The 21,810-nt window shown below is 55.4% G+C and overlaps 1 protein-coding gene across 1 annotated transcript in view; it reads right to left on the reverse strand.

Moving 5' to 3' along the window:
• Positions 1-1,397: 1,397 nt before the first annotated feature.
• Positions 1,398-21,810, reverse strand: part of MAST3 (microtubule associated serine/threonine kinase 3) — a 24,376-nt gene continuing 3,963 nt past the window's right edge. Inside the window, exons 3-28 of the mRNA XM_029964386.1 lie at positions 15,807-15,895; positions 15,486-15,558; positions 15,288-15,308; positions 14,045-14,123; positions 13,016-13,173; positions 11,205-11,280; positions 10,415-10,624; positions 10,231-10,332; positions 9,583-9,715; positions 9,022-9,089; positions 8,579-8,664; positions 8,231-8,439; positions 7,792-7,930; positions 7,440-7,572; positions 7,169-7,334; positions 6,821-6,922; positions 6,420-6,542; positions 6,017-6,126; positions 5,728-5,873; positions 5,238-5,470; positions 4,926-5,126; positions 4,619-4,845; positions 4,392-4,514; positions 4,115-4,251; positions 3,705-3,889; positions 1,398-3,605 (exon numbers count right to left, since the gene is read on the reverse strand). Of these exons, the coding sequence (XP_029820246.1) occupies positions 2,608-3,605; positions 3,705-3,889; positions 4,115-4,251; positions 4,392-4,514; positions 4,619-4,845; positions 4,926-5,126; positions 5,238-5,470; positions 5,728-5,873; positions 6,017-6,126; positions 6,420-6,542; positions 6,821-6,922; positions 7,169-7,334; positions 7,440-7,572; positions 7,792-7,930; positions 8,231-8,439; positions 8,579-8,664; positions 9,022-9,089; positions 9,583-9,715; positions 10,231-10,332; positions 10,415-10,624; positions 11,205-11,240 (3,867 nt within the window). The 5' untranslated portion in view covers positions 11,241-11,280; positions 13,016-13,173; positions 14,045-14,123; ... (1 more) ...; positions 15,486-15,558; positions 15,807-15,895 and the 3' untranslated portion in view covers positions 1,398-2,607. The remainder of the gene's footprint in view (positions 3,606-3,704; positions 3,890-4,114; positions 4,252-4,391; positions 4,515-4,618; positions 4,846-4,925; positions 5,127-5,237; positions 5,471-5,727; positions 5,874-6,016; positions 6,127-6,419; positions 6,543-6,820; positions 6,923-7,168; positions 7,335-7,439; positions 7,573-7,791; positions 7,931-8,230; positions 8,440-8,578; positions 8,665-9,021; positions 9,090-9,582; positions 9,716-10,230; positions 10,333-10,414; positions 10,625-11,204; positions 11,281-13,015; positions 13,174-14,044; positions 14,124-15,287; positions 15,309-15,485; positions 15,559-15,806; positions 15,896-21,810) is intronic.

Raw genomic sequence — 21,810 nt, forward strand, 5'->3', positions numbered from 1 at the left:
GCGCACGCGCCGCTCCGGAAAGAGCCGAAGGGGCCCGAAGGGAGACGCGGCGGCGCCCCCTGGCGGCGGAATGAGACAGCGGGAAGGGCACCGCATCAGGATAGAACCGGGATAGCACCGGGATTGGACCGGGATAAAACGGGCATAAAACCGGAATAGAACCGGGATAACACCGGGATAACACCAGGATAGCACTGGGATAGAACTGGGATTGGACCGGGATAAAACCGGGATAGAACCGGGATAGCACCGAGATAGAACGGGGATAGCACCAGAATAGTACCGGGATAGAATCGGGATAGCACCGGGATAACATCGGGATAGCACGGGATTGGACCGGGATAGCACCAAGATTGCACCAGGCATCGGGATGCACCGGGATTGCACAGGGATAGAACCGGGATTGTTCCGGGATAACACCAGGATTGGACTGGGATAGCACTGACATAGCACCAGGATTATAGCGGGATTGCACCGAGATAGCACCGGGATAGCATCAGGATTGTACTGGGATAGCACCAGCATTACACCAGGACTGGACTGGGATACCACCGGGATAGCACCAGGATTGCACTGGGATGGCACCAGGACTGTACTGGGGATGGGGCACAGCACTGGGCACTGGGCATGGGGCACGGCACCGGGATTGTGCTGGGCACTGGGATTACACTGGGAATGGGGCACAGCACAAAGCACCGGGACTGCTCTGGGCACCGAGGATGGGACACGAACCCGGGCATGGGGCACCGGGCACTACACCAGGCACAGGGCACAGACCTGGGAACAGGCCTTGGCATCAAGCACGGGGCACCACACAGGGTGTAGGCCACAGGGCACCAGGCACTGCACCCGGGATCTGGGACACTGCCCCAGGCATGGGGCACAGCACAGGGGACGCAGGCAGACACAGGGCACTGCACTGGGCACCCACAGCCAGAGCCCAGTACCGGAGCCAGGCCGGGTGCCAGCTGTGCCGGTGCCACTGGCACAGCCATATCCCAGCCCTCTGGCTCGTGCTGGGGCAACTCTGGCTCCCCCAGCCCTGTTCACCCCTTGCCACTACCCCCTGGAACGGGTACTCCCTGCCTAGCCACACTCCAGTGCCAGCAGTGCCGATCCCACCCCGGCTCTGGACACCACGCTCAGCGCAAGGGACAATTTTAATCCAGCATAAAACTTCCCGAAGGTAGGAACACAGCCGGGCGCTGGGCAGAAAGACACGGTTCCCCTTGGCTTTTGAGACATTTTCCATTAAAAATTCCTTTTCCCACCGTATCTGGTGCACAGCCAAACCCCCCTTCCCATGGGGAGGGGGTGCCCGGTGTGTTCCCAAAACCCTGCTGCCTTCCCGAGACCTTCACGCAGACAGTGGAGGAAAGAAGCAAAGGAAACATGGAGCAGCTCTGCTGGCTCATTTTTGGGGGGTTTAACGGCACCAGTTTAACGGGAGAAGCAGGATACGGAGCCTGGCACAAACCATACGTGCACAAAATAACCCCAACACGCAGCCCAAAAACCCACCAGGGCCATGGTGATGCCTGGTGGGGGGAAAGCCAGAACATGCATTAACAAATGGGAACATTTATATCCTAGAAAATGGTAGAAATGGGGGAGAAATGCTGGGCTGAGCTGTAGTTTGTTGAATAGAACAACAAGGGGGGGGAAAGGGGGTAAAATTCCCAAATTACAGGTGCTCACTGTCTTGGGGTGGTTTTGTTTAAAAAAAAAAGCAGAAGTTGGGATTTTTTGGGGTGTCTATGCACTGACCAACCAACACCACAGGATTTGGGGACAGAGAAAGAGCAAAAACTGACCCTAAAAATCCCATTAATATTCACATCCAGTTGCTGACCCTGTGGCAATGTCTCTCTTTTTCTACCCCTGGAAGGGCCAATGGAGCCTGGTGGCTCCAAAAGGCTCCAATAAAATAATTAAACCCTTTACATCCACTATACACTTATAAAATGACCCATATGTTCATCATCTGATGATCCATATGCAAATAAAATCCCCCCTCTGCATCCCAGCCCGGAGCGCCAGTGTTTGGGAGATGTTACTGTAGGTTTGGGGGTTTGTTTTAATTTTAAATGTTAGAATTTGTGTTTCTTAGGACATTTGGGGTGTTTCCAGATAAAACCGAAGTTAGAAAGTAGGGAAAAGTGAGTGGGGTCTTTGCAAGGTTAGAAAACAGTGTGCCATCCATCTGGAAGCTGGGAGACACACGGAAAAGGCTGGGACTCTCAGAGCTGGGTTGGACCCTGTGACAGTCCTGCACTGCCCATTTAGCTTATAAAAAGTAATAAATTAATTAAGGAATATTTGCATCGAGTCCTTTCTGTACACAGAGGGTGGGGCCCAGCCGGGAGAAACACCACCACCGGGAAAGCTCCTGTGTCTCTATAAAAATATGAGCATCTCTCAGGGAGTACAAAAAGCCTTCACAGGGAGGAGAAGTGCCCGGCCAGCGCCAATGTCCAGAGTGGCTCCGGGGATGTTTCTCTCATGGATATGCTGCATGGGATGGAGTTTTCATGCCACAGGGAGCCTGAACCACCCCTGGTGCCAGCGTGGGGCTCATGTGTGCTTGGCCCTGCTCCATGTGCCACCCTAGGGCGCTGGGATGTGAGCCCCTGCCAGCTCCTGGCCCCGTGCCGGTGCTTCCCAGTGGCCCACTGATCCCTCCCCAGAGTTCTGGCACTGCTGGGAGCCACGGTCCCGGTGCTCACACCCGTTCCACCACGGCAGGGGGATGCTGCTGTCTGGCTGCTTGGTGCTGCCAATGGGGTAGGAGCCCTGGCATTCCCACTCGGGCACCGCCGGCTCCTGTTCGTCACTCTCAGAGCCCTGCACCGCGATCTGCGGCACCGGGCTGGGCTTCAACTTCGGCTGCAGCTCCGCACCGGTCGTGCTGCCACCCTGCAGAGTTGTGCCCGACCCATCTTCACTCTTCCCGCCATCTTCGCCTCCTGGCACCGTCTCCGGCTCATCAAAACTCACTTCTTGAACTGCCTCTTGCTTCTTGAAGGAGTCCCTGCGCTCAGAGAGGTTCAGGCGCCGCATGACCACCATCTCCTGGTCCCTGTCGTGCCTCTCCCCGAGCCGGGAGCTGGTGGGGTGATAACCATGCTCCCCTGGGTAGGGCAGCACTTCTCCCTCCCCAATGGCCTCCCTGTCCATTGGGGATATCTCCAGCCCCAGCTTGCGGCCGGCACAGGTTTTCTTCTCGGCCAGGATGGTGACGATCTTCTCAGCCGACTGGACACGCTTGAGGAGCGGGGAGCGGGGGCAGTCGGCGCTGCGGGGGCGGGAGCTCTGCCGGACAATGGTGGGGGGCGACAAGGTCTTGCCCTGGAAGGAGTGGGGGGTTTTGGGGTACCCAGGGAGTGGAGATGGGGAGCGCTGGGGGGAAGGCGGGCGCTGGGAAGAGGAAGGGGTGCAGGCGAGGGGCGAGGGGGGGATGCTGCTGGTGGATTTGCGACGTCCCACTTTGTAGCGCTGCCCGCCCAGTTTGGGGGCCAACCCATGCAGGGAGCTGGGGCGCACGTGGCCGGCGGGCGACGTTGGGGTGCTGGAGGAGGGAGAGGTGCTCTGCGGGGACACAGCGTCTGCCACACAAAGAGAAACAGGTCACTGTAGGGATAGAGGGACACACAGCATCCCACCCTGCCCCTCGCCAACATCCCCCCTCGCCGTGGTTGAGGTACCTGAGGGCAGGTCGGGAGCAGGGCTCCGGCAGGGTGTCGTGGGACCTGGGGACAGGCTGTGCGTGGGGGACTCTGGAAGGCTCTCACTGGAGGACAGCGAGTGGTGGAGGCCAGAGGAGAAGCTGCGGCTGGTGTGCAGGACTGACGACTGCTTGGAGATCTTCTTAAAGAGGGATTTTCTCCTACTGCAGGGGACAAGAATAATCCTGGCTTCTCCTTAAAGCTGGTGGCTCCAAGTCTGCCGACCTGGTGCCAGTAGGACCAGAAGCCAGTATGGCAGATCCAGACCCAGAGCTGGCAGGACCAGATCCCACTGAACACCTCAGCATGGCATGTCCAGAGCATCCCCATGGTATGGCACACACCAGGTCAAACTTTTATCCATCTTATCCTACCCCAGTTCTACCCACCTCTCCTGGCCATCCCTTTTTCTGCTCTTCTTACTCCTCCGCGCCATCCTCGTCTTGGAGCTGTTTTTCCTCGCAGGCCCTATTTTGATGGAGGTGTTCTCCAGGGCTGTGGTGCGCAGGGCCACTTTGTTCCCGCTCTGAGGGATGGAAAACGAATCACTGCAGGAGCGGATCCAAACCAGCTCCTGTCACCAGATCCAGCCAGCGGAGGTGACGCCAGGGAGCTGCTGAATTGATATCCCAGTTCCAGGAGAGCAGAGCAGCTCTGGACACTCACCTTGAGCAGCAGCTCCACGACATCTCGGTGAACCAAACCCAGCACAGACTCTCCATTCACATGTGTGATGAGATCGCCCGCTCTCAGCCCTGCCTCCTGCGCAGGGCTCCCCTCTTCCACGCTCTGCCATCAGAAGATAAGCATTTTATTCATATGCAAATTTCCTCCTGGGGTTTTCCCAGTGGGAAATGCCATGCTTGGCACCACCAGTGCCTCTCCACACATACCCAGACCATGTGGTGCACGGTGTAGACATCGCTGTCGCCCATGTAGACGCGGATGGCCCGCAGGGTGAAGCCGTACTTCTTCCCCGAGCTGTGGATGATGATGGGCGGCCGCAGGCTGGCGATGACAAGGGATGAGTCCCGGCTTGGGGAGGAGTCACGGGAAGAGGGGTTGGATGAGAGGGAGTGAGGGGAGATGGGGCTCATCAAGGCACCACCACCGAAGTCATCTGCAAGTGGGAGAAGCCAGCTCAGCCCGGGAAAACCATGCAACAGCCACTATCCAGGATAAACCAGGGAGCACACAGACCTGATGTGATGATGAGGGACAGGGCTGAGACGGAGGCAGATTTGGGGACACGGCTGCCCAGCGAGGCTCTTTGCCTCTCTGGCACATCCTTCTGGGTGCTCAGCCGACGGCCCCCACTCGGCTCCAGGCTCCGGGGAGTCGAGTTTTTGGTGCCGGTGCTGTTGCTCCGGAGGCGGATGCGGTTGAGGTTGGCAAGATCAGCTGCACAGAGGGGAGGAGAGAGAGTTTGGGGATGCGGAAAAGCCACTCCACGCCATGCAGAACCCTGGGTGGCCCTCGAGTATCCGACACTGGTGCCCACAGCCTACGCACCGGATAACGCCGACTGCTTCACCACACCGCTGGTCCCCACCTCGGGGTCTCCCACCACAAACTTGGGTCTCTCTGGCTTGGTGGATGCCACACAGGGGCTCTCATCCTCCGAGGAGAAGGCAAACTTGGGCATAGTGTCCAGGCTGAGGGTACTGGGCAGCACAGTGGGGCTGCGGCTCCGCTCGTGCCTGGAGGTGTATGGCGTGGAGCTGCAGGACGTCCAGGAGCGGAGCCTGCGTGGCAAGAGCAGGAGGGCTCAGGACTACCAAAGATGGGTGAGGAGATGGCACCAAGATCCTCAGCACCCCTGGACACTTCCCACTGACCCCTCTGCACACTCTCAGTCCTGGCACAAACCCTTGGCAGCAGCACAAACCCCAACCACCAGCACAAATCCTTGGTCCCAGCACAAAATTCTCAATGTTGGCACAAACCCTTGGCACCAAGAGAAGCCCGCACCAGCCCACGCCATCTCCCCCTCACCACGCACCGGGGCTCGGTGCCTGCTGGCCTGCTCTTGTCCTCATCTCCTGAGTGCCTGTCCCATCGTTCCTCTTTCTCATCGCTGTGACTCCGGTCAGAGGACAAGAGGCTAAGGTTGGAGTTGACCGCCAGGAATTCCGAGCTGCTGTACACCTGAGGAGGAGAGGAGTTGTCAGTAAGGAGTAGAAATCTGGGAATCCAGGTGATCCAGCGTCAGCCAAAACACTGATGCTCAGCACAATCGCACTGGCTGCAGTGCCAAAGTGTTTTGGATGTCAGAGGAGGGACTGGAGCACCTTGCTGAAGCGGTGGGAGCAGGAGGAGAACTGCCCAATCTCCACCGATGATTCCTCATCGTTAGTTTCCTCATCTTCTGAATCCAAGTGGTGATACCTCTCGGAACGAGCTGGAAGCAAGAGCCAGAGTGGGCAGGGCTGCCACCCTGCCTGCAACACCTACATTCTGCCAAGTGGGACCTACACCCATGGGGTGACAGCCCAGTCCCAAATGCCGGGGGAGTTTTGGGGGGAGAAAGTTAGTAAGGGTGAGCAGCCTGGAAAGAGGATTCCATCTGTTCTGTGGCTTTGGTTGTAAAGGGGCCAGCTTCACCCAGGAGATTCTCATCTACCACAGGAGCATCCGAAGTGCAGCAGGAATAATGGATTGGCAGCAGGGGGAAGGGAATGGATTTGGCCTCACTATCAAAGTAGCTGGTGTCATCCTCTGACTCCAGCTGGGGGATGAACTCAGCCTTCTGCCGCAGCAGCCCATTCCAGTCCAGATGGAGGAAGAAGGAGTGATGTTTCACCTCATGTGCACCTCCTGCCAGGCAGAGAAACCCACATCAGGGGTACAGAGTAGGATCCAGGATGCTCCCGCTCCCATTCCAAGTGGCACAATCTCTCCTCCATGCAGAACAAATGGCTTAGGAAGGATGGACTGGAGCCCTGTGCAGCCTTCCTGAGCTGAACCCTGAGCAGGAGACCTCTGAGCACCCTCAACGTGGCAGGACACACTTTGGATTCAACACCGCCCAAGCTCGATCAGAACTGGGGGGCCAGGTCACCCCCTGAGTGCTACACGGGGGCCGCCACACGTACCAGTGCCCAAGCGCTCGAGGGGACACTGTCTCAGCAACCGTGTGATCAGGTCCTGGGCATCTGCAGGAAGAGCCTCGTCCCCTTCTGGCCACATAATTTCATCTGCGAGGAAAAAGGAGAAAGAGTTTGGAGTGGCTGGAAGGGTTTGGACACTTCTGGGCAACAGGAAAGTCCCCTAGGAACCACAGCAGGTAAAGCATCCTCCCAAAGTGGGAAATCAAAGCTTGAGGAACTCCTTCATGGTTCACACAAGTATATCGTGAAGGAATGAAGCTCCCAATATGTTAAGGACAAGCCACAGCTGCTGGGAAGAGCAAGCCAAGGAGCAAACTTGCCACTGAGACTCACCACTGATGACCTGGCCAAAGAGCTCCTCAGGAGTGTCTCCGAAGAAGGGGACGCAGCCCACCAGGAACTCGTAGAGGATGATGCCCATGGCCCACCAGTCCACGGGTTTCCCGTAGCCCTGGATGAGGATGACTTCGGGGGCAATGTACTCTGGAGTGCCACACACCTACATGGGGAAGCAGTGCCTGACACCTCTGCACTGGCCTTTGCAACAAGTCCCGAGGCCACCCCAGTGATGGCAGGTCAAGCCAAGTGGAGCAGGATCTCACACCTGCTTGTCCATGAACTCCCGAGTGTCCTTCTCCATGTGTCCCTCGTAGAGGTTCGTGGTCATGTTCATCAGGCCGATCTTTGACAGACCGAAGTCTGTCAGCTTTATGTGGCCCATGGAGGTGATGAGCAAACTGCAGGAGAAGACAGACAACCCACAACGCTGCTGTTTGCTTCTGGGGAGACCTGAGAAGGACCAGCTGCACCCCAGGACCTCTGGTCCTGGGGCAACAGCACAGAACCAGGACTTTGGGCACCAAACTCCATTACCTCATTCTGCCCTATCCTCTTGGCTTTCTCTTGCCCATCCAAATCCAACCCCACCCTTGCTCAGACCTGACCCATGTCCTCACTTGTCAGGTTTGAGGTCCCGGTGGACGATGCCGTAGTTGTGGAGATACTCCAGTGCGAGGACGGTCTCGGCAAAGTACATCTTCGCCATGTCAACAGGCAGTGGGCCCATGTTCTTCAGCAACGTGGCACAATCCCCCCCTGTAGGCACACGGAGGGGCTCAGAGAAGGCAGGAAGGTCAGCAGGCCCAGCAGGCTTCCAGCCAGACCCTCACATCCCTCCTCAGAGCAGCTGATCCCCAGGCATGGGGCACAAATGCTCTTCTAGGTGACCACGGCCATCACCCTCATCAAGGTGAAACTCAGGGTCACAAAAGCATCTTCTGGTGCTTCCCTCTGCTCCCTGGAGCAAAGCAGGGCAAGAGGTGTCCAGGTGGTCTCCTCCATGCTCAGACATTGATATCCTCCCCTCCTCACTGCACCGTCCAGCCCCCTTCTCACCTTCCACATACTCCATCACCATGCAGAGGTGTCGCTTCGTCTCAAAGGAACAGAACATGCTGACCACGAAGGGGTTCTCTGCAAAGGTGAGGATGTCCCTCTCCACGAACACCTGCTGGATCTGGTTCCTCAGGATAAGGTTCTGCTTGTTGATTTTCTTCAAGGCAAAGCGCTGCCGTGTCTCCCTGTGCCTCACCAGGTACACAGCCCTGGAGACAGTGAAATGGCTGCACCTCAAAACACATCCTCCAACAACCAGGACTGACCACACAGACCATAGAGCTTGGACAGGGAGGACTTTGGAGGGGTTTATGGGTGGAGACAAGTGATAGGAACTTCCCAACTCACCCATAAGCCCCGTTGCTGATCAGCTTGATGGTCTCAAAGTCCCCCTCGCAGGGTTTCCTCCGTGGAACAGTGACTGAAGGCTGGCTCTGAAGAAGACACAGAAGGTTTTTAATGTTTCCCAATGCTCTGGAGCTGTGATTGCAGACAGGAATTCACCCAGCACCATTATCACCTCTAAGCGCTTCTTGCTGCCAGAGCCCTCTCCAGCCACAAACCCCAAACCAGAAGCCTGAGATGCAGATCAAGAGCTCTGTCCACCCAAGAAGCCAGATGAGGGACTATGAGATATTACCCTTGAATCCATCAGTCACCCTTGGGGACAACCCAAATTAACATATCCCAGTCTAGGACAGTAGAGGAGCTGCTGCAAGGAGCTCTGATGTGGGGTGAGGCAGGAAGAAGCTGAGGCACAGGTGGGGACACAGACATTGAACCACGCTCACCTCACAGGCATCATCGTTCTCTGGCGTGATGGTGTTCCCACTGTCAAAGTGATCCAGCTGGCCCATTTCTGCAGGTGACAGGGATGGTTCTCATTTCCTTCATGCTCAAGACCCCCACCAAAATTGCCCCCTCCCCAGCCATTCCCCTTCCAAACTCAGAGATCCTGCAGGGATTTAGCCATGTGCTCTGCTCGAGCCATTGTATGGAGAAATCCAGGTCATGACGTTAAGAGGTTCAACACAAGGTTAAACATTTACATAATTCTTTTTTTTGATAGTCATTCCTGCATTCTCTGGGGATTATGGTTCCCCCCCAGGGCCATGGATTAAGTGTTTTCGAGCTTAATCTGCTTTGCTGAACGCATTGGAAGCAATAATCAGAGATGTGGGGCTGGCCAGGAGGACGTGGACATCATCCTGGCCCTTCTGTGACCCCCCTGCCATGATACCAGCGCAGCCTTCCAGGTCCCCCTGCCATCTCCCAGTGCCCATTCAGTGGTCAAACTGGGAGGCTACAGCTCACTGCAGACCTCAGGGCCACCAACCCAAGTGTTTCCCTACCCTCCAATGGGTCCTTGACGAGCCCCAGTTGGCTGATGATGTATCGGGGAATATCAGTCTTAATTCCCTGGCCAACTTTGGCATGTCCTTCTGCAGCTTCCAGGAGATGGTAAAACTCCTCTGGGTCAAACTCCTGCATGGGGAAAACCAAGCACAGTTGAGGAGAGAGATTTTGCAAGATTAAAACTTTTCTCTAGGCCTTGCAGGTGACACCTGTAATTGGGGATAGACCCCGGATATATCGTTCCCCCTGGATGCATCATTCCCCCATAATTCCCCATGTCAAGAGTGATGGAAAAACAATGTAGCCCATGAGTTGGAGGGAAAACAAAGGAGAGCACATCAACAGCACACTGCATTGTGACTCCATTCAGCTGAAGGAACCACAGCACTAAGGCAAGTGCTTCAAAAATTCAGCACATCAGCCAAAAAAACCCAAAACCCTGAAAACTACAGGATGATTTGGGTTGGAAGAGACCTTAAAGCTCATCTCATTCTACCCTGCTGCCATAGGCAAGGACACTTTCCACTAGACCAAGTTGCTCCAAGCCCTGTCCAACCTGCCCCTGAACACTTCCAGGGATGGGGCACCCTGGAGGCTTTGGCTCCTCTCCAGACCATGAAACACAAGACAAATCCATGTCTTACCAGGCACTCCAGTAGTCGAGCAGGACGAGAGATGATGATCAGCAGCTTCCTCACCAGCTGGTCGATGAACTTCACCTCCTCGCTCTCCGAACGCTCCTGAGCCTGCCAGAGAGGGGACAGAAGCCAGGGGTGTACTGGTGGCATCAGGAGGTGGCACCAGGCAGGGAACTGCCCCCGTACTCACATCTCGCAGCATCTTCTCGAGTTTCTCCTGCAGCTCCATGAAGTAACGGGAGGTGATGAGAGCTCCCTGGGACTTGGCCAGGCAGTCACGGGCCAGCTCAATGATCTGGTGGTGGATGAAGCCCAGCACTCCATCTGCCAGGGGCAGAGTGCTGCTCGAGGAGAAGCTGGTGATGGTGTCCTGCAGACGCTCTTCCATCTGGGCTGTGGCCTGCAAGGAATGGATGGTGATGCCTGGGAACACATGTAGCCATGCTGTGCATTGGATTTGGCCAGCCAGGATCTCATCCTACCACCTCCTGCACTGGGTTTGGCCAGCTGGAATCTCATTCTACCACCTCCTACATTGGGTTTGACCAGCTGGGATCTCTTTCTACCGCCTCCTGCACTGGGCTTGGACAACTAGGATCTGATCCTACCACCTCTTGTGTTGTTTTTGGACAGCCAAGATCTCATCCTACCACCTCCTGCACTGGGTTTGGCCAGCCAGGATCTCATCCTACCACTTCCTGCAGCTCCAATATCCACAAGCACATCATGGCTTCACCTGGGACCTAGCTTCCAGCAGCCTCCACCAAAGTTTCCAGAGATCTCTTCCTGCCTGTGTGATGAGGCAGACCCACAGGTCCCTGCATCCCCAGCTCATTATGCCTCCAGTGTCCTCAACAGCCCCCAGTATCTACCCATGCATTCCATACTCCAGCACAGAGGAGAAGCTGTTCTGGGGAAGATGCTGTCAGGACGCCATGGAGGGACTAATGTGCCCATCCCCCTCAAGTCCTGGCAGTTACCTTGGGGAACCTCTCCTTATAGACGTGGTTCATCATCACAACCTCATTATCAAACGTTCCACTCGTCCGTCCAGGGCTGCAGAGGGAGGAAACCAGTTGTGTTGTGAGGTTCAAGTCATTTACATCTGTGCAAATAGCTACTACCACCCCTGGAGAGCAATTTGTTCCCTCCTCCTAACTCTTGATTCCAAGTGGTTAAAGCTCATCCCAACAGAGCCATCAGCCTTGGGCCAGCACTTCCAGCAGCATCCCTCACACTGCACATGGATCTGGAGTCCCTGGGATGTGGTCCATGGAAGGTCAACCTCCTGCAAACCCGGGTCTCCAAACACAAGTCACTTGAAAATCTAGAGCTGAAAGGCTGGATTTTCCACTTGGCTTTGAAGAACAAGCTCGTCCTTTCCTTCCTCTGGATCCCATGATTTCTTGCCGTTGTTGCCCTTTTTCCAGCTCACCAGCAAAAAAAAACCCCAACCAAACCCTGTGGTGGACGCTTCATTAAACATGGCTTTTCTCCTACTCTCACCTAACACTGCGACTCCCAAGCCCCTTCCTGCAAAGCAAGCAGCAGGAACTGCCAGCAACTCATTAACCACTATAAAATAATAAATGTGGGGATTAGAACCAGACCTAGGCCACTCACTGCCAGCCCCAGCCCAACCCCAGCTCAGCCTTTGCTGTGCCAACCAAGAGCTAGCACGTCCTTGGTGAAAACCTCACCACCTACAAAACCCTGGCAGATAATTAATCTGATTTTAATGAAATTTCAGCTGGCAACACGCAGGACTGCAGCTCTGCCTTTGGTGCGAAGAGGGACGGAGTTTTTTTCACAGGGAAAAGAGGATTTAACCAAAACATCCCCTGCAAAAAGCAAAACATTGTGGTGCTGGACAAGTGGAAATGTGGGTGGCTCATTTTATAGGTCTTGGAGAACCAGTGTGGAGCTCAGCAGGCCTGTAGGGTCGGGTCACACCATGCTACAGCCACTGCCTTGATCCTCTCCCCAAATTTTCCTCTCTCCAGCCCACAAATGCCCATTCACCTGCATTCCTTGTGGTTTTTTTTTTCAGAGGCAAAGGCCAACCCCAGCAAACAAAGGTGATGTTTCCTGGTGCAAGCCCAGAAATGGGATTGAGTGGTGGCAAGGACAGCCACCACTTGGGCTTCTGCTTGGCAGTCCCCTCCTCACCACCAAAACCATTCAGACAATTGAGCAAGAGGCTGCAAACCAATAACAAATCCCACTTTCTCCAGCTTCAGCCCCAGGAAACCTCCCTCTCAGGTGCTGTCTGCTGCCGGGAGAGCAATGTCATGTCCCAATGGCCAAGAAGATGCTGAGAACCAGATCTTAATGCCCATGGAGCATCCCCTAGGGATGCTGTAATCCCAAGGACACTGTAACTCTCGGGGATGCTGTAAATCCCAGAGGTGCTGTAACTCCCAGGGATGCTGTAATGCCCTGGGGATGCTTTAACCCCAAGGATCATGGAACAGTTTGGGTTGGAAGGGACCTTTAAAGCTCATCTAGTTCAACCCCGCCATGGGCAGGGACACCTTCCACTAGACCAGGTTGCTCAGAGCCCCGTCCAACCTGACCTTGAATATTTCCAGGCATGAGACACCTACAACCTCAGGCCACAGTTTTTCCACTTCCCTGCAAAGGGAAAACCCAAATGGGGGTCAACACCTTGGGACAGGCTTAGCAGGACCAGGACACGCCAGGAACAGCTCAGAGGATGTGCTGGATGCGCCAGCACCCTGTGCACCATCCTAGCAGCACCATGGGCGCCTTCCCAGAGTGGGTGCTGTACCTGAGGCTCCTGGATCGTGGGCGCAGGCAGGGCGAGTGCCGGCCCTCCTCGTCCGTGACACTTTCCGAACTGCGGAAATGCTTAGAAAGGAAATGCAGCTCGTCGGGGGTGGGCTGGTACGGCAGCTGGTGCAGGCGCTCCTGGGAGGATGAAGATGACTGGGAAGAGAGAGAGATGCAGGAGATCAGGAGATGGATCCATGCTTCCAGTGGTTTTTGTTTTGAAATCAGAAAGCCCACGAGGAAATTATTCCTTGGAGCCTCTTAGGAGGCTGGAAATACTGATAGGTAGCATGGTCTGTGCTCGGGAATGTGAAGTATGGAGAAGGCAAACTCCATACTGCCTGGGAGATCTGCACTGCCCAATCCCAACCCAATTCCCCCACTCTACCACCCAGTGTGGTTCCAGTGAGCCCCATCCCCTGTACCTGCAGCATCCCACGCAGCTCCTGCCTGGCCATTCCACTGCATGGTCAGGATATGTCCAGTGCACCCTGGACCTGTGACACCCAGGGATGTTGTAATCCTCAGGGATGCCATAACCCCAGGGATGCTGTAATCCCAGGAATGTTGTAATCCAAGGACACTGTAACTCCCAGGGGTGCTGTAAACCCAGGGATTCTGTAACTACCAGATCCTCTGTAATGCCAGAGGATGGTTTAACTCCCAGGGATAATGTGACCCCAGGGACGCTGTAACCTTGGGGGTGCTGTAACTCTGGAGATGCTGTAAAGCCAAGGGATACCATAATTCCCAGGCATGCTTTAACTCCCAGGGACACTATAACCCCTAGGGATGCTGTAAGCCCCAGGGACACTGTGACCCCCAGGGATGCTGTGAGCCCTTAGCCAAGCCCTATGACTTTCTTAAAAGCTCATTTGGGAAGCATGATGCAGCTAAAGCACACAGTCCTCTAGGAACTGGGAGGCTGCCCAGGAACTGGCACCACGGGACTCTCAGGAGGCATTTCACCAAAAATCAAGAGGTTTTAGGTTCTTATCATCTACTGCCTTGAGAAAGCAAATGTTACCGAGACCGTGGAGCTGGGGGTGTTGGTCCCATAGCCAGAGGAGGGTAACGAAGCCAGTGACCACCTTCTGCCATCAGTCCTGCGAATGCAAACATGACAATCACATAACAGGGCAAAACCCAACATCTAAATGCAAATCAATAACATCAGAGCAAAAAGATGGGGAAGAGGATTCAGGTTTGAGTAATAAAGTCCTGAAGCCTCTTTTCAGAAGGAACTGAAATCAGGTGAAATAAGGGGTTTGCAGGTGAGGGGGGCTGTTCTGCACCCTTGGCACACAGGTGTCTGTGAGCACAGTGACAGTGGGCAGGGTCCCTGCAAAGGGACAGCACTGGGGCTGGCTCAAATCCACTTCAGATAGGTAAAAAAAAACCCAAAATCCTGCCAGCATTTGATTTTTAATTAGAGCAAAATTCAACCTGTTGGGAGTTTTCTTGGTGAGAATCCGGGATTCCCAAAGACTCATCTTGAGACAACAGGCGCCACAGAGCAGAGCCTAGTTATAAACAGGAAGGCAACCGCTCATACGTAGGCGAGTGCTTCCTCTTGGACATGTTTCTAATGGATAGGGAACATCCAGGTCAAGTCGAGGCCCTTCACCTCCCGCTGCTGCTTCCCGTGTGGGGTCAAGGACTCCAGGAGCTGGCAGGGTGCTGGATCTGGCTCCTGCACTACCTCAATCCCCTCACTGACGGCACTCTCAAACTCCTGACCCCACCTGCTGTCTGGTTTTTCACTCTGTTACAAGTTGTGCAAACAATCCATGAGCCTCCAGCATTTTTCCATGTGACGATCGATGGTTTAAAATCAGCCTCCATGTGTGCAATTAATTAATTGCTTCAACAGGATTTTGGTGGCTGCATCTGGAGCAGTGTGGGCTGGAGAGGGAATGCAGCAAGATGTGCCTCTGCAGGGACCTGGATGAGCATCCATCCAGGGCCATCTGCTGAGCATCCATAAGGAGCGCTTGGAGCGGGTCGGAGTGGGAGCTGAGCACGTGGCTGGGGATAGTGTGATGGAAACAGGGATGTTTCTGCTCCCAGAGCTGCAGACAGCCCAGTCCTGGGGCAAAATCTCCCATCTAGGGATGCAACAAAGAATCATGGGCAGGGACACCTTCCACTAAACCAGAGTGCTCCAAGCCCCATCCAACTTGGCCCTGAACACTTTAAAAAGAAGATCTGTGATGATGTGGAGCAGACACCTCCCCAAAATGCAGACCCTGCCCATCCTGGGTACTCACCTGTCAGTCCGAGGAGCATGGCTGGCATGGAGGGAGGAACCAATCACAGCAGAGCAAACACCACCAGACCAGAAATTAGGTAGAAAAAAAGCAAAAATAGAAGCAAACCAAATCACTTGAGATAACTGAGCAGTCTCAGTTGGTAGATGGTATTTATTAGTGAACATTACTGGCCTGGGAATAGGGTTGGGAGCTCACCTCCGAGCGAAGGGGAAGTTGATGGAGGTGCTGGCAGAGAAGTTGCGTGGACTGTCCAAGGGGCTGCTCCCAGCTGCAGGGAGAAACAGGGAAAAGTCACCCCAAAACCCACCCTAGTGTGATGCTACATGCTGCTCCTCCGGGGAAAGAGAGGGTAAATCACTTCCCAAACTACTCCCTCTTGGAAAAGGCACCTGCAGCCAGGAGCCGGTCCACTGGTTCTAACAAGAGGCTGCAGAAGAGAAGGTGCCCCCACCACTCCTCTAAAATATTCGAGTGATTTTGGGAGATGCTCAACCCACCCACTGGGACATCCCTTACCTGTTGGCACAGAGAGGGGGGAGAGAGGCCGTGAGAGGGTCGGAGAGGGGGTGCCCACCACTAAGCTCTTCCTATTGCTGCTTCGGCAACTAGAGAAGAAAAAGCAGGAATTAACTTGGGGAAGCAGAGCTGTCTGGGCTCAGGGATGTAAGGATCTGCTTGTACATGGAGCCCCGTGCCACAGAACACAACTGCTGTTACGGATCTCCCACGGCAGGAAAGATCCATCCCCAGGTTCAGCGCTGCTGGAGATGGGCCAACAGGGTTATTTTTAACAATAAACCATCTCATCAAGGTCCCACTTCTGGTTTTGGCTTGCTGGGGAGGGCAGAGGCAGCGGCCCCTTGGCAACAGCCCGAGGGCAGGAACAGAAAAAGGGATGTAAAAGGAGGAAGAGAGGAAATGCCAAGTGGCCACAACCTGACCTGCTCCATTGCATTGAAAATTACCCCAATTCCTATAAACCTCCCTACACTTGGTGGTCCCCATGTCACAGTGGAGGGGACAGTTGGCCCCTGACCCCCTCAGATTTTGTGGGATCTCCAGGCATTTGTGATGCCCTGGCAGCAGGAGGAAGCCGCATGTGCCAGCACCAGGTGAAAAGAAGCACCAGCACCGCGACAGCTCAAACACTCCAAAACTCCCATCCTGGTAGCACATCCCAGCATCCCACAGAGCATCCCCGAAAGGTCACATCCACAAGCACTGGGTCTTTGTATCCCCACCTCTTCTCCCACCCTCCCAACTCACAGGATTTCAACCCTTGCAGGAATTTCGTTTTTCTTTTCAGCCCTTCCCCAAGCCCTGAGCCCAAGGCTGTCTTGCAAGAGTGGCTCAGTCTCAAAAATTCCCACAGGGGAGCTGCGGCTCCACTCCTGTCACACCCCACTCCCACATTTCAGCCCCATTTGAAATGGGGCTCATTTAAGTTCTCTTTCAGTCTGACAAGAAGGAAGTGCAGATATCCATGGCACGGAGCAGAAGCTCAAGCACGAGGACAACCTTCCCCTTCCTCTATTTCCGCTTCCTCAGGCTGCAAAGACATCGAGTTTCCTCACCAGTCTGGGAACAGGAACCCACAGAGATGTTGCTAATTAAAGGACATCGTTTAACATCACACCATGGCCAGATACACCCACAACACTGAGAGGAGGAACTCTGAGCAAAGGGATTCTCCATGCATCCCAAAACCAGATAGGAATGGCACATGCACAGCATCCAGGGTGTAAAGGACAGTATTTCACAACAGGTTGTCCCTCCAGGTGAATGAACAAGGCACCAGTGAGAAGCCAACACCAGCAAGGTATGGTCAGAGCTCTACACATGTGGTTAGAGTCCACACATGACACCCAGCACCCCTCACCTCCCCCTGGCAACTCCCCCCTGCACAGCTCCTCTTGCTGTGCTTTTAGTGGGGTTCAAACCAGGAGCCTCAGTTCTTCTGCTTAATCTGAAGGTCTCGGCCAAGCCAGCAACCAGGGTGGCTGGTTGGGGCCCCCAAAACCCTTCTCTGCTGGCTGCACCCTCCTTTGCACCTCCCTGCACCCAGGATGAGGGGTGTCTGGGTGTCCCTCTGGGACACACCCCCCCCATGACTGCCCTGAGCTCACCTGGAGCTGCAGTGCCTTTGGAGGGCTTGGAGACTCCTGTTCAGCACCTGGGTTGAGTGAGATGCTGCAGGGAGGAGGTAGAAACCTTCCCCTTCTATCCATTCACCCCTTCCTAGAATCACAGAATCCCAGAATGGTTTGGGATGGAAGAGACCTTAAAGCTCGTCTCATTCCAACCCCAGCCATGGGCAGGGACACCTTCCACTAGCCCAGGTTGCTCCAAGCCCTGTCCAACCTGGCCTTGGACACTTCCAGGGATGGGGCAGCCACAGCTTCTCTGGGCAACCTGTGCCACGGCCTCACCACCCTCACAGGATAGAAGTAAGAATTAGGAAGTTTTTCCTAATATCCAATCTAACCCTACTCCTGCCCTCTGCCTTTGATTTTCTCACTTTAACACAGGCTTGAACCTCAACTACAGCTGCAAACTCACAGCCCAGCACCCACCCCAGGGCAGCAACAACCCACATCCTTGGATGGGAAACCGAGGCAGTGTGAGCAGCCGTGCCCCACCACCGCAGTGGCAGAGGCAGAGGCTCAGGAACCAAGAGGGCTGCAGAGAGCTGCCAGCTCTTGTGTTGCTTGCCTGCCTGTCCTGCCACAGGGACTGGGGTGCACATGTGTCTGTGTCTTGCAGAGGGGACAGCCCAGGGGACGAGGCGCTCCCTCTGCTTGCTCGGTTTCATTTTGGAAGTGAAAACAAACCTTTAATGAAGCAAGTTCCAGTAATGGTGACACAGAGCGAGGCCAACGTTTCCTGTTTCCGTGCGCTCCACCCTCAGCTCCACAACCATCTTGCGCCACTTTAACCCCCCTTCGCCTGATGCATCATCTGCAGCTGGTTCCCATCCTTCATTGCACGGAAACCTCAGGCTAGAAACAAGCCCCAGGGCAGAGAGGAGCTGCCAAACCCTGAAGGCAGGAGCTGGGGCTGCTGCCCTCTCTGCCTCCATCACTTAATTGCACGTTTGGTACCAAAAATGGAGTGGAAAATCGTTGTCAGCATCTCCCGCTCTGCTCATGCTGAGGCTGCCTCGGCTGTGGCGCTGCTGTTGCCATCCAGCACTTATTTCAAAGGATGTGGAAAGTGTGTGAGAGCCAGTGTGACCCCAAAGCCTGGAGCAAAACAATGTGTCACCTGTCCTGAGGCTGCCTGTGAGGAGGAACCGGCACGTCCCGCACTGCACCGGCACCACATCAGCACCGAGCCCTGGCACAGCCAGGATGGTCACAGGCAGGAGATGAAGCAGAACCTGGTAGCTTCACAGAATCCTAGAATATCCGGAGTTGGAAGGGAACCACAGGGATCATCAAGTCTGACTCTTGGCCCTGCACAGCCCCAACAATCCCACCATGTGCCTAAGAGCATTGTCCAAATGCTCCTTGAGCTCTGGCAGCCTTGGGGCTGTGATCCACTTCCTGGGAGGTTTGCCGCAGGCTGCCTTCTTGGAGCTGAGGGAAGAGCAGGATCCAGCTGCACAGCACAACACTGATGTCTCTAAGTGGCAAATGGCTCTGCCAGGATCTGGGCAAGTGGGATTGGGTGACAGGGTTAGGAAGGGCCATCATCAGGACATGCACAAAGGGGCTGCAGTTCCCTCTCCTCTCCTGCAGGATCCAACCCGTAAAACTTCCCAGGATGGTAGAGCACCATGTGCCAGATGCCAGTCCGGTGTGGGGCACTGCTGGCGGGTGAATCCAAGGCAGAAAGCCATCAGTTTGGGACAAAGAGGGTGGGGGTGTTAGGAGCTGCAGGGCAGGGCTGGGCGGTGATAAGGGAGCAGCCACAGTCTCAAAGAGCAGAGCAGGCGGCTCTGCTCCCGCTGTGTGACTGGGAGCACGTGTCACTGCTCCCTGCTCCCTTCCTTGCTGGTTGTGGACGTTTTTCCCTCCAATCCCCCAAATGGCACTTATGTGCCTGGAGATCTGGCGAAGTGCCACGGATCACTGCGTCCTGGAAAAATCGCTTTCCAGCAGGATAAATTTCATGTTTAACTGTGAAACCTGCTGAACCAAGCAGCTGCATCCAAAGTTTCTCCGTGGCATTTGTCCTCATGGCTTGTGACAGCGCTGAACTCGGCTGCCTCCAGGGATGGGGCTGGGATGGGCTGGGATGGGGAAGGCTGGGGACCAGGGTCTGGATGGTGAAATGCAACACACTGCCTGGCACAGGCCATGCACGACCCCACCACATCCTCACATCCCCACCAGGCACCCAGCATTGTTTTGTGGAGCTGCTCTGCACCCTCATCCCACCCCACCTAAAAGCCTGGCACTGTGGATGCTCTTACTAACCCACCCTGGAGCACCAAGCAACATGCTGGGCACCTCCCAAGGGCAAAATCCCAAATCCTTAAAGGGAATCACAGGGTAACAAGTTGGGTATAGACTTATTTATTTCTCTCCACTCCAAGAAAACAGCCTAAAGGAACTGCTCAGCACCCTGGGTCGCATCCCTGCATGTCCCTGTGCCACGTTTTCCCGGTGGTGGGAAGGAAATGGTACCTGTTACGTCTGCTGGCCAGTTCTCCTGCGGCGTGCGGGGTGTGAACAGCCACGGGCAGCATCCACAGACAAGGAGAACCCCACCAGCCATGGAACCACCAGCTCCCCTGCCCTGCACTGGCCCCCTCAGCATCCACCCCTGAGAAGTGAGGATCCCTCAAACCTCTTAATCCCACTAAATAACGTCATATGCTTTCTGCCCACCGTGAAATAGGCCAGAGTGGTTCTCACCGTGGATTCTAGGAATACCAATGAAAGAAGAACAAATCCTCTGCCCTTCATGAAAATTACATGTTCATCATGCTCATCTGGAGACAGATGACTGCCTAGATCATCTTTCCAATTACACATCTCTCCCAGCTCCCTCCCCCCCCGCTCAGCCGCCCCAGATTGGAAAACCCCATCCAATGCCTTTTCTTAATTATTAACTGTCCTTCTTGCCCATCCTTGTGTGCCAGCAGCAGGAATTCCCACAGCCCAGGTGAAGCAGGAGCCTTCCCGGAATGGGATGGGATGGATTCATTTGCTAAGCAACCGTGTTGCTTTGTGCCAGCTCACACTAACACTGAGAGACATTCATAACGGGAATCTCTCTCCTCTGCCTCCGTGCTGTCTTAAACACCTCTTTTACACAAAGCCTCGGGAAGGTTTTATGCCTGGGCCAGACACAGCCCCCCAAACCTGCTGGATGGAGGTCCCAGCCTCCACCACCCATGCCTGGGGGGCTCAGTGGGTGCTGACTGCACCTCCTGTCCCCCTCCTTGGGGACATGTCCCACCAGCCAGCCTGGGTCAAGCCTGGCACTGCAGCTGGAGACCCCTCTTACACCCCATTTATGCAGCCCCCTGCCATCACTGCCCCAGCCCCGCTGCCAAAGGGGATATGAGTCCTTTGCCCTCCCAGACTTCGGGCTCCTTCCCACCCCTCCAGGCATCCTATGGTCCCTCACCCTGGCTCAGGCCATGTGCCACATGAGATACATCCCATCAGTGGGTGCCCACCTTGGCACAGGGGGCACAGGGGGCACAGGGGTGTTTCCCCCTTGTACATGCAAGACACTCCCCTTCCCCAACGCACACACCCCCAGGATGGGCACACGGTACCCCAAAATGCGCTTCACCTAATGCCCTGGGACCCTAAACCCCACACTGTACTCCCAAACAATGCACCCACCGATGCACAGCCCACCCCACCCGCCATGCCCAGGGTTCCAAGGGTGCTCCCTCAGTGCACAGCATCCACAAAAAAGATGGCGCACAGCCCCCCAAACCACACACCTGGGTGTGCACCCTGGGTGTGCACCCCTCCACGCACGGGCCTCCCCTCCAAAATACACACTTCTGTGTGCACCCCATAGAGCACAGACACCCCCCAAGGCACAGACCTCCGTGTGCACCCCCCGAGGCACTGCCCCCTCAAACCAGTGCACCCACATGTGCCTCCCCAATGCTAAGCCCCCTCCAAACCACACATGTTGGTGCACAGCCCCCCGGTCATACAATCCAGTGCCCATCCCCCCATGCACGTTGTTGTCCCCCCACAAACCAAGCAACCTGCTGCACTCCACGATGCACACAGATCCCTCAAACCACACACCCCACGTGCCCCCTAAGTGCTAAGACACCCCCCCCAAACCACACACATGGGTGCACGGCCCTCCCCAAACCCAAACACATCTCTGCACCCCCCGGTGCACCCAGACCCCCTCAAAACACACACCTCCAGGGTGCCCTCGTGGTGTAAAGACCCCCAGACCCAGCCACCACGTGTGCAAAGACACATGCCCTGCCAAAATCACGCACGACCGCGCCGATCCCCCACCTCAAGCTCCCCGGTGCATACCCCGGTGAAATCCCCCTCAAACCACGTACCCCGGTGCACACCCCGGT

Source organism: Manacus vitellinus, unplaced genomic scaffold, assembly GCF_001715985.3.
Source record: "Manacus vitellinus isolate BGI_N305 unplaced genomic scaffold, ASM171598v3 scaffold_107_pilon, whole genome shotgun sequence".
Taxonomy (NCBI): domain Eukaryota; kingdom Metazoa; phylum Chordata; class Aves; order Passeriformes; family Pipridae; genus Manacus; species Manacus vitellinus.